Source organism: Numida meleagris, chromosome 3 (genome assembly GCF_002078875.1).
Source record: "Numida meleagris isolate 19003 breed g44 Domestic line chromosome 3, NumMel1.0, whole genome shotgun sequence".
Taxonomy (NCBI): domain Eukaryota; kingdom Metazoa; phylum Chordata; class Aves; order Galliformes; family Numididae; genus Numida; species Numida meleagris.
Genome location: NC_034411.1, coordinates 66,005,272 through 66,017,463, shown reverse-complemented (window position 1 = coordinate 66,017,463; position 12,192 = coordinate 66,005,272). Strand labels below are relative to the sequence as shown.

The 12,192-nt window shown below is 36.6% G+C and overlaps 1 protein-coding gene across 1 annotated transcript in view; it reads right to left on the bottom strand.

The window, feature by feature from the left end:
• Nucleotides 1–12,192, bottom strand: part of REV3L (REV3 like, DNA directed polymerase zeta catalytic subunit) — a 115,655-nt gene that overhangs the window by 42,092 nt on the left and 61,371 nt on the right. The window contains exons 6-12 of the mRNA XM_021391901.1: nucleotides 10,550–10,644; nucleotides 9,864–9,968; nucleotides 8,848–8,932; nucleotides 8,617–8,762; nucleotides 8,205–8,333; nucleotides 6,054–6,288; nucleotides 2,465–2,604 (exon numbers count right to left, since the gene is read on the bottom strand). Of these exons, the coding sequence (XP_021247576.1) occupies nucleotides 2,465–2,604; nucleotides 6,054–6,288; nucleotides 8,205–8,333; nucleotides 8,617–8,762; nucleotides 8,848–8,932; nucleotides 9,864–9,968; nucleotides 10,550–10,644 (935 nt within the window). The remainder of the gene's footprint in view (nucleotides 1–2,464; nucleotides 2,605–6,053; nucleotides 6,289–8,204; nucleotides 8,334–8,616; nucleotides 8,763–8,847; nucleotides 8,933–9,863; nucleotides 9,969–10,549; nucleotides 10,645–12,192) is intronic.

The following is a 12,192-nucleotide window of genomic DNA, read 5'->3' as shown; positions in this document are numbered from 1 at the left end:
ACTTTTAAAGCAGAGAAATCCAACACCCATTCAGGTGTCTATATGAGGAACTTGCCCCATTTAGTTAGATCATAAATTCATACCCATGCATTAGCATTTCCACAAAGGTCTACAACCAGCATGTGCTCTGGTACCTGCCCTGTGAAGACTAGTGGTGTGATAAATAAGACTATTTCTTTCTTCCGTTGTTACTTTCACCACATTTACTGCAGGATAAGTGTGTGCAGACACCTGCTAAGTAACATATTAACAACTACTTTGCATTAATTGTGTGCTTTTCTCAACTACACTGAGCACCAAGCAACTTCAAGGAGTTTATTCCACTTCAGAGGCAGATACTACAGAGCTGCGGGCACGCAGCAGTTTGTTCATGTGTCCACACCTCTGGCTAAAATGTTGAAGGGGAACATGAGTTGTGAAACGTGCTGTATGACTTGAAAGTATGTGCTGCAAACTGTCATACTACTTGGGAGATCCTTTAAGCATTCACTTAAAGCATTAAGTCTAAACCAATTTGAGGATTATCTGAGATTCATAGTGCCTTCACCTTCACAATTTATTTGTAGCTGGGTGAAAAAAAATAAAAGAAAGTCTCAATCTGTTTCTAATAACATTTCCTAATGCATACACAGAGTCATTGAACTGTGGAACACAGCTGGGAGATGCAGTCCGTGATTCTTTGGGAGTAGGAGGAGGTATTCAAACAAAGAATGAGGGTGATTAATGGAGGATGAAGAAAATGGGAGTTCAGTGAAATGTCAAGTGAACATTTGGAAGATACCTGACTATTTAGATATGAAAATTGCAAAAATATTTATAAATCAGTCAGATGTTATGGATGCTGAGATTCATGTGCAATATAAGCTTTTTTTTTTTTAAATTCAGATGACCTAGACTGAGATCTACTTTGAATATCTCCTGTTTTAAGAAGTGTAGGCAGTAGAAGTTATTGTACATTTGATTAAAAGAGAACTAATAAACCTATTTTGAGTTGGACTTTCTTTTTCTCCTTGTGAATATTCAAAATATTTGACATATTTGGCATATTTTAAACAGCTATACAAGATACAGTCTCATTAGGCAGAAGCATCCCTTTTCACGGGAAATTACAAAGTACTGCAATTAAGGAAATTACAATTGTGTATTTTGTAAAAAGTCATATCAGTAGTACATCAAGTAATGTATTAACCTCACCATTTATGCCTGCAGAAGCAAAGGATAAAGCAAACTACGCTTGAAGCAGCAAACATAAAAGAATGGTTCTGGTTGTCCATGTAATAAGATCATATAGCTCACTTTCTTCAATATGGAATTGTTTATATTAATACATATATAATATTTTATATACTGATATATGATGCTTGTTACTTTGTCAAATAGCTACAAGAGATACTAGCTAACACATAGCTAGTAATGGATTACATTCCTTCCCTAAGAGCAAATGCAGCAATAGAAAATTAGGTACATATATGAGCATCAACAAGATTTTTACACTACTCTGTTTTTGCTACGGATTAAGAAAAAGATTCTGCGCATAAATGATGCTAACCACAATTTAAAATTCTAAAGGTAATCAAGTATGACTAATACAATGTCTTTTAAACAAAGGAGAGCAATTACTGTTGATTAGACCAAGAAATGAGCTTAATACTGAGAAAACTCTGGATGCAGACATATTTCCCCTTTCTCCACCATGGGTTCCGTACATATTACATTTTTTTTGCTCTGAATTTTATAAATGTGAAATTATGCAGCTTGTCTAATGAAACAAATAATAACATTTATATATTTGCCAAAATGTAAAACGTGCACTCTATTAACCGAGGTTATTTCAAACAAAGACAGCACGTTGTAGAGATAGCAAGACATATCTCTACAGATTAATTTTATTTTTATAGATTTTTGAAAGGCAGTTTCTTCTGCAGCAGTCTTCTACTGCACAATTTTAACCCATGTTATCCTACAATGTGAACAAGCAAACTGCTGAATGAGACATAGACTCAAAGGATCTCTACTTTAGCATGGGTGGTGCGTATCTGCGAAGCAAAATTAACCATCCAAATTTACACAATCTACTGTTTACAACAAAATCATAGCAGCATAAGTGGTCCTACAGAATCTTTAATTTCAGCACCATATTTGCATAACAAATCGTAACAGAAAAATACCCCTTGCAACAAAGAACATATCCACAGAACTAATTAAACAATACTCTTTTTTGAAACATTAATACAAAAGGAAATAAAGATCCTGGTAATTCACTGTGGGTGCGGAGATTAAAATATTGTTGACTTTTAAGGAAGATGTTAAGGGCCCGCTTCTGAAATCCGTTGAAAATATTTCTTCCCAGCTGAGACAAGAATCAAAGACATTCAGTATGTCCAAGAATGAGCAAATTGATCAGAAGTCAAATTATGATTCAGGTAGCAATTCAACTCCCAGAGCTGTTTTTCTGTTTACTTACCACCATTTTCATCCGCAGTCCCATCTAGCTGAGGTATAGAGAGATTAGTTAGGAGCATATTGCTACCACTCCACTCCATTTCTTCCTCTGAAGACGAATCTTCTTCTGCTGAACTTCGATGCATATTTCTGCCAGATGACCTATAGAAAGCGAAGGAATCAAATAATGCAGAAAATACCAGAAGAAAATAGGTAAATACCTTTAGCCATATAAGGCTAAAAGGCTGTGTAACTAGGGTGAGCAAAATTAAACAAAAAAAAAATACGTTACATTTCTTACTAGGAAACTCAAGAGTAAGAAAAATAGTCAAACATCCAACACCTATAGAGAAGAACAGTAGGATTCACTAGTTTAAGAAGTTAGAGAAGGGATTTAGATGCTTAATTTTCATAGAATCATTAAGGTTGGAAAAGACCTCTTAGATCATCAAGTCCAACTGTCCACCTACCATGAAAGTTGCCCACTAAACCATGTTCCAATTTTACTGAAATTTAATTTAACTGCTTGAAATCTGGGGACTAAACCAACTACACAACATGCTTCTGGTTTAGCTGTTAGAAAAACCATGGGAGACAAAGGTGAACCTGAGAGTGCAGCGTACCTCTGTAGCAAAGGTGTCTAGCTGCACCCTGGACTGTGACTGCAAGACTGTTGTCAGTATTAGCAGCTATGAGGCTGCATCTGGAGAACTGTGCTCAGCTTTGGGCTCACTACAAGGCAAACACCAATAAAACTGGAGCAAATCCAGCTGAGGGTCACCAAGGTGACTTGGGGCAGGAGCATAACATCATAGAATCATAGAATCATAGAATTAGCTAGGGTGGAAAAGACCTACAAGATCACCTAGTCCAACCATCCACCTACCACTAATAACCCCACTAAACCATGTCTCTCAACACAACATCTAAACATTTCTTGAACACCTCCAGGGACGGTGACTCAACCACCTCCCTGGGCAGCCCATTCCAGTGCCTGACCACTCTTTCAGAAAAGTAGTACCTCCTAATGTCCAGCCTAAATCTCCCCTGGTGCAACTTGAGGCCGTTCCCCCTAGTCCTGTCACTAGTCACAAGAGAGAAGAGGCCAACCTCCAGTTCACTACAACCTCCCTTCAGGTACTCATAGATAAACAAGTGCTGCTCCAAAAAATAATGTCTCCTATTTTATTATGTTGGCCTACAACATCAGAGGCAGATGTTGGTGGTATAGGAGTAGAGGTTGAACCTTCCCAGCAATACTCTATTACATTTTGTTGCTGTGTGACAGCTGGCAGGAGAGGGGCAGTCTGACAAAATGGCATCTGATATGGAAGTGTGTATAAAGTAAAGATGTGGAACTGAATTCCTCCATATGGAAAATTTGCACCCACTGACATTCATCAATGTTTGCTGAGCATTTATGGAGACCAAGCAGTGGATATGAGTACAGTGATACAGTGGGTGGTGTGCTTCAACAATGATACTGTCATAGCAGCTGTGAAACGGTGGGTCACCTCTGCTGGTGTATATTTTTATGAGTGTGGCATGCAAGATCTTGTTCATCACTAGCAAAAATTCATAGCTAATGAAGGTGACTAAGTTAAAAATTAGTGTTTTGTAACTGAGAATTTGCTCTATCAAATAGTGTTGTTGTGCTCTTTGAAGCTGTTGTAGTTTCCATGGAAATAAATAGGAGGCATTACTTCCTGAGCAATCTATATGTAAAGAAGGAAGAGGGGTAAGGGAACAGGATTTATTCAGCCTTGAGAAAAATCTATGATCTTGTTGCACTCATGAAACACTCAATGTGCAGATATAAAGAAGAAATCAGATTGACATGTCCGTAGTTGGTATGAAAGGGGGAAATGGACACAGGGTTGCCTCAGAAAATGTTATGTATAAGGGAAGCATTCTTTACCATGAGGACGTTCAAATACTGGAACATGTTGTCCATAAGGGCTATTCAATCCCTGTCCTTAGAAATACTCCAAACTTGACCAGCACCTTAACTCATCCTAGGCAACTAATCTAGTCAAAGCTATTTTGATCAAGGCACTGGACTATACAACATTTAGATGTTTCTTCCACCCTCGATTATGCTATGATTCTGTGTACAAAGCAAATCTTTGTCAACATCAGTAAACCAACTCAGGCTTGAGATGACTTCTGCAAAGAACAACTCGAACCACTCTGAATTCAAGTCTAGCATTTAGATTCCAGGAAATTTTGTCTGACACAGCATGATACTGCTATATGGCTCTTCAAAGAACCAGTTCATACCTCAATGAACTTTTTTTCTCCCAGTAGAAATCAAACCCAAACTGTCCAATTCAGTCACTAGAGTACCGTTACACCCTGAAATTTTTTGCATGATCTCTGCATGATTCTGTTTCCAGAATCGTGCAGAGGACAGAGATACTCATGCTCTCTTCTGAAGTCAGTCCAAATTCTGCAAGGATCACGTTATGTAGTCCCTAGTGCTTTCTGTCTGAGATGAAGATGTAGGCATACATGACCAAGTTACTCATGAGCCAGTCATCAGGTCTGATGAGTTTTAAATTGGATTCTTTACTGCATAAAGGAAGTTAATTGTTCAGGATCCTACTTGACTTCAGAAATTGTACAGCTATGCCTATACAGAGCTGTGCCCAAGGTAATAAATGCTGCAAGATGTAGGCTAGTTTTACACAGTAACTTCCAAAAAGATTAATGTTGAGTGTTTTAGATGGAAAGCCCAACTTTCCAGACTACAGTGATGGGAAAAAAATAAAAATAAAATCAAAGGTCGAAGAAGAAAAGTAGAAGTATTTCTAAAACTAGGAAACTAATGATCTAACTTCTGATTCTGTTACAACTTTTCTGCATTCCTTCACAAGAGAAAAGATTAAATATTTCTATGCCTCTCTTGCTCTCTGAATCATAGTATAGTTATAATTTCTGATGTTAAAAAAATCAAAATGTTATACGTGTTAAGTCCCTCATCTCTCAAATAGAGTTATAAATACCAGAAGGTGTGCCCAAAAAGCAAGGACGAAGAAAAACCGGATAGAGCTTCTTGTAAAACCCATCAATGCAAACTGTACAAAAAGTCATTACAACTTGACAAGAACTCAATAATCTTAACCTTAAAAATATTTAGGCTGCAGCCTTTAGCAGTCCAGCAAAGAGAGCAATGTTTGTGTTTTAATCTAAGCTTCGAGCATGGAAACAAATGGGTGCTCTTCTCAGGCTTCTCTGCCAGTCTTCATGAGAATATTTCTTGAACATTTGGTTCAGTGAAAGTTATAGGCACAAGCAGCGTACAAGATACCCATGGATATAGTATCAAAAATGTAACGTGTATTACTTTAAAATGAGTTTACTATTACAATTTTCATACCCAGTCTTGCAGGAAAAAAAGCACTATGCAATTTTTCCTCAAACAGTAAACTAGAAGCTTAGGTCTAGCTAAACTTGAATATTTAATCTACATCCACATATAAAGCTGACGCATAGCAGCATCACCTGATTTTTCTAATACTGTTAAAAGAGACTCCTCTACAATCCACATTAGCACACCTAAATACGAGGGTGAAAGAGGAAAGATTAAGTAAAGAAAATCACATATATACCTTATTTTTGGCCCAGGCTCTTCAATGCTACTGTCCCACCTTTGGGACATTATCAAGCTAAGTTCCATTTCTTCTTTCTCGCACTGTGGCTCATTTTCTTCATCATCACTGTTCTGAGAATTTCGACAGCTTCCAAGAGAACGATGGTGAGAGAGTGCTTTGTGATGCTCCATCTGATATCCATCACTCTCCAAACCAGCCAACACATCAATCATGGCCTCATCGGCACTGTCCACTGAAGAAAGAGTCCACACAGATGGAATCTGTATTTCGTACTATTTGTTAACCACTACTTATAATCTGCTTGTAAAACAAAACCCTGCACATTTAAAAATCTACTAGTTTGCTATTGTTCCAAGCAAGGCAGGCTACAGAAAGCTCTTTTTATTCTTCTTTTTTCAGTTTTATTCTTATTTTGCAAGCTCTTTTTCTACAATACTAACAACTTTTTTTTTTTTAATTATTATTATTTTTATTTCTGCCTTCCTGTTCCAAATGTAGTAGATTTAGTGGAAGCACTTCTCTCTGCCTCGACCCTCCCAACACCTTCTCAAATTCAGTCTCACTCTCCCCTTCTCTTTTAGCGTGAGTGTCAACTTCTGAAGCATCCCTGCCCTTCTGTTGCTCTCTCCATTTCAATGGCTTCACTAACTTTGTTGGGCACTTCTCTCTCTATTGCTTGGAAGACTTTCAATCACTGCATCTCATGAAAGATGACACTGATTTTTACTAACTGGTTCTTCTTTCCTTCTGTCATTTACTGTAATGCTCTTCATCTCCCTTTTCATGTTACAATAACCTACTCTATTTCTAGGTTCCTCTACTTTTACATCAAAAATTCATCTGATTTCACTCCTCCCTTAGATCTTATTTTTGTTTCCTTTATGTGAGGGCAACACATTACTCACAGACACCATTACTTGTGAGACACCAGCAATTAGTAACCATATGATAAAAAGAAGAAGAATCAAGGAGTGTTGATAAAAATAAAATTTCCATCTGATTCCTTAGCCACCGAAAAAATGCCCATTTCAACACTGCTATTAGCTGAGCAGTTCAAACACACAGTCATAAAATACATTGATATAATTTCAGTCACTTCTCATCCACTCAAAAAAACCTTCTCATTCAAAAGAAAACATCAGCTCACATGTACCTTCTATGCCTACGGTTCTCCATATAAATCCAAATCTCTGCCTATAAAACTTCATAACCAAAATGTTGCCTGTTCTCTGGAAAATAAAACAGCACTGAAAAATACTCTCAATCTCACTTAATCCATTCCTGTGTTCTTTGCAAGAAAAAATTGTATATTTTTGTATACTGTATTGCCCACAGACATATCACATTGATTATACATATATTCACAGTCTGCATGTATCAGAAATATTGGAAGCAAGGGGTTTTCCAATTTTTCCCTTCCACACTTTGTAGCACCAGCTTTAGTGTATATTAACACCACAACTTCTTATGTTTGTTCTATTTTATGTATCTCCTTATATAAACTACATGCTTTTTGTCTCCTCTAGACACTTTCCTCTACTTGAACTATTTCTACCTGAAGGAATTTTCCATTCAATTTGGTGAGTTATTTTATTGCCACCCACATTTGTTTGCTGTCATGGCCTCTCCCTCTCTTTAATGTTTTATTCTTCTTGCTTATTTGCCTTCAACCATTCTTTTGTATCCAAACATTTTGAGAAGTAATTCTTCTGCAATTCATCATTATCAGCCTATGGTACAACTAGGCAGCTGAACTTCTAAAAGTAGCTCATTAGCATGTTCTCTGAAGACATGGGAACTGATAGAACATCACTGACAGACAGTCAAAATCCTGTTCAGTCTAATAGTTTTTGTCCTACAACCCAAAGAGCATAAGGAAGAGTAGTATCACACAGGAGACTGCACTTAGCTGACCTGTCAGGTTACTGAACCAGTAAAACGTTTAACTTCTACAAATACACGGTCCTGGTGAAATTATAAGAAAATAAGGTGTTTTTGTAGTAGCAGTGGAAGAGGTGAACTCTTGTCAATTTGCTTGACAAACTCTCTGAGGTAACTTACTTTCTTTCATGATCAGTGGTGTGAGCACAATAAAGATTGTGGAAAAATAAAACAGCTGGAAAGAAAAGCCATTCCGGTCATACTTACAAAAAACTGTAGTCTGACTCAGTTTTTGAGACAAACGATGAAAGCTCTGACTATTCTCCACAATGTTTAAAATTGCTTCTTCATTAATAAGTGCTTCCTCTTCTTTATCTGCATGCATCCTATTGGATTCTTTAACAGAAGATCAAAAAGAGAAGGATAAAACTTCAAAGAGTCACAGACATCAATACATTACAAAAGAAAGGCAGTTTAAATGGATTTTACTTTCAAGTATGTTTCTGTTATTTGTTACAGCAATTTTAAAAAGGCTTACTCTAACAAATAAGACAATAAAGGCAAAACTATCCTTCATTTTTTTACAAGTGACAATCAGATCTTACTTCGCTTACTTCTGCTAATAGTAAACACAGACAAAGCATGACATAGATTTACACCTAAGCAATTATGAGCTCACCTTTGTTCTTTTTATCTTCATGCACTTCTACCATATTAGCTGGGGTACACTGAAAGGCTTCTGGAGAAAGTACCTCAGAATGTAGTGTTAGCTCAGCAGAGAACTCCTCTGATCCATTACTGTAGTCCACCGATCCTGACAACGTTCTAGTTAATTGAAAACCAATTTTTAAATGCGTATTTAAGGTTTGCACAAAATACTATAGCTTACGGCAAATGGCTAAACACTTACACAGAGAAGTCATGTTGCTTGAGGATTTCCTTCAGTCTCTTCTGAAAATATTTTTCACTCTCTGTCGCTGGTACAAATCCACGGTCTTTAAAATTTTTTAAAAAAATTTGTTATTCACTTTTACCTGGACCTATCAACACGGAGAGCAAATTACTAATTCTATTAGGAGATGGCTCAAAGTGGAAGTGCCCACTAAGTGCCAAATTTGAAGGCTGATTTTTCAAGTGTATTTAAACACTTTAAAATACATCACACACTCCCACTGATCTCATTTTCATTTGTAACTATCAATGGCATTTAAAATCATGTTGCAATTACATCAAAGTGAGCATCCAAGAAAAGACTATTTAATCAGTGAACGTTTTTGAAAATCCTGGTTTATGAAGCCTGAATAGCATTACACAGAAAAAAAAATCACAGTAAGAAAGCAGTTTGCCTTAGCCAGGAACACACCTCTTTCCTTCTTGCAATCTTCTGACTCGCTTGCCAAATATCATTCATATTTTAAAAGAAACAAGCCTAGGTTCTACAGAGAATAATCTTATTCATTATGCAATTAATCCGCAGAGCGCAGTCTTCCCTGTGTAATGAATTTTACATAAAAATTGGGGATTTCTCTATCCTTCTATATGATTTTCATTTAACATCACCTTAGCTTTAATTCAAAGGAACTGGTCTTATGCATAAATATCATGGGAAGCTTCAGGATAAGAGATTTAATTTTGCTAGTATTTAAACATTTAAATATTTTCATCATATTGTATGAAATCTTAACTGTCACTTCCATTCATTCAGCCTAGCATACTCTGCAGCAAATGGAATGCAACGTTTTGTATCTTACTTTTAATATGGAATACACGTATTGATCAATCAGTAAGCTTAGAAACGTGAAAGAGTACATCTAAGTCCTGAAATTTGATTCATCCATTTCATTTCTACCTTCTGCTTGTTTGCCATTCAAAGATTTTGACCAATAGCTGCACAATATGCATTTTTATTTGTCCGTTTGTTTTTACCTTGAGAATCTGGTGTCTTAATCTGAGAAGATTCACATTTCTCTCTCCGTCTCTGCTTTTCATCTTCCCATATAGCTTGCAAACCAGGGTTTCTGCCAATCTGGGCTAAAGTACACAACAATACATGAAGGGAAGTCTGTCAGCATGACGAAACGCATTCTTTCCCCATATTAAAAAAAGCAAAACAAACAAAAAAAAAACAACAAAAAACCCTACTAACACACATCTTCAACTCTTGTCATTCTAACCTCTCATTATTTTTACTGCAATTCTTGCCTTACTGAAGGATTCAGTGTTATGTAAAAGCTATGGCACACAGTTCCTATTTGTTTTCTAGATTTTTAACTGGTCTTCTCACCAAGTTTGAGTATGTATATGTGTATGTAAATATATACACATATACTTGATGCTGGCTTTTCACTTTTAGATCTGAAGCCTTCTGTAATCTATTAACAAAAGTCTTTTTTTCTTACTGTTCAGAAACATAAGCTATTCTCAAAATCTGCTTTCTTCCAGAGTTCTTTCAATTTGTTTATTTATCTTTTTACAAACCTTAGAAACGTAGAGATTAATAGATTACTAACACTGAAATCTGAATTGTGGCTTAACTAAGCTCAATTTTACAGAAAGATGACAATACAGTTGTTGTTATAAAATATTTATGTGGAAAGTTATCAATACTTCACCTTCAATATCCAGTTGATTTAAAATGTCAGCAGCTACTGCATCCACCTCCAATTCACAGGTACTTTGTGGCTCAACACCTTTCAACATTAAAGAACTATGACAACATAAACACAGTAGGTTAATTTCATCAGTATGTTATTTTGAAACATGCATAATCACTGTTTTTTAACTGAATTAACATCTAAAGTATTTCAGGAGGGGTAAGGGAATGAATACAGAATTACCAGTTCTTATCTTCACCTACAAAGTCTTAAATTAATGGTCATATCCAAACCTAATTCGATGACAGAATTTGTTTCTTTAGTTTAAAGTTTTGGGGTTTTTTGTGGGAAGAGGAGAATGAATTGGTAAACAATTCTAAATACTACAGCATTTATAATAATGTTCTCCCATCAAATATAGTACGAAACGTTCTGTATAATTCTCAGCCAATAGGACCACCTGTGTTGGTATGATCTTCCAGAAGTAATAGCGGCAAAAACCCTCCTTCCTCGTTCACACTTTAGAGCAACCAAAAAAAAACAGAAGAGGCAAAAAACGTTTTATTTTTCAGAGCATACTTTTTTTTTTTCCTCTCTCTCTTCCCCTTCCCCCAGGGGTGCTTGGGGGAAGGCTGATAAATATAAACAAGGTACTAGCATCTCAAACATAAGCACAACTAAGGATAATGGACTTGGTAAAAACTTGAAATATTAGAGACAGATTCAGGCTTATTTTCTAATGACCTGATCATCATCCTTTTAAGGGACAGATCTGCTAAGGTCAGTGGCCTTCCATCTGTTGCTATCAATGAACTAATTTTAAGGAGTCCGTGGAGGAATCTAAGAAAGAAACTTTCTCTAAGGTTTATGTGAAAGTCTGTTGAAGATGATCAGAGGGCTGGAGCACCTCCCCTATGAAGAAAGGCTGAGAGAGCTGGGATTGCTCAGCCTGGAGAAGAGAAGGCTCACTGCGGCCTTAAAAGAGAGCTTGCAAAAAATGATAGAGACTGATTTTTAAAACATTCTGATAGTGATAAGTCAAGAAGGAATGGTCTTAAACTAAAAGAGGAGAGATTTAAGTTAGATGCTAGAAGAAAATTCTTTACTCAGAGGGTGGTGAGGCAGTGGCACAGGCTGCCCAGAGAAGCTGCGGGTGCCCCATCCCTGGAGGTGCTCAAGGTCAGGTAGGATGGGGCTCCGGGCAGCCTGAGCTGGGGGCTTGGAATCCCCATGGCAGGGGGCTGGAACTTGGTGGGTTTTAAGGTCCCTTCCAACCTGAGCCATTCTATGATTCTAGGAAACCTTTTCAAAATTTTTAGGAAAAGGTAAAAAATCTCTTCAACACTACTGAAAACTAAAATAGGCTATTTTTTTTTTTTAACTAAAATATGCTCTTTTTAGGATCCTTTGTATACGTGATATTATCTGGTGACTCAATGTTTGCATGCCTTCCTAAATAACCTAACATAACCTCAAGAATCTCAACATACTTTTGAATTATATTTTAAAGACTATTTCCAATCTTGTCTGTATGCCTTGAATAGAAGTTGCTATAGCACAAGCAGGTAGCAAATGTCATATTTAAAAGCAGGATATATCTGACACCTTCTCTGGAAGGTAAGTATTAAGCTATTTAAAACTCTGAAAGAAATGTGAAGTTA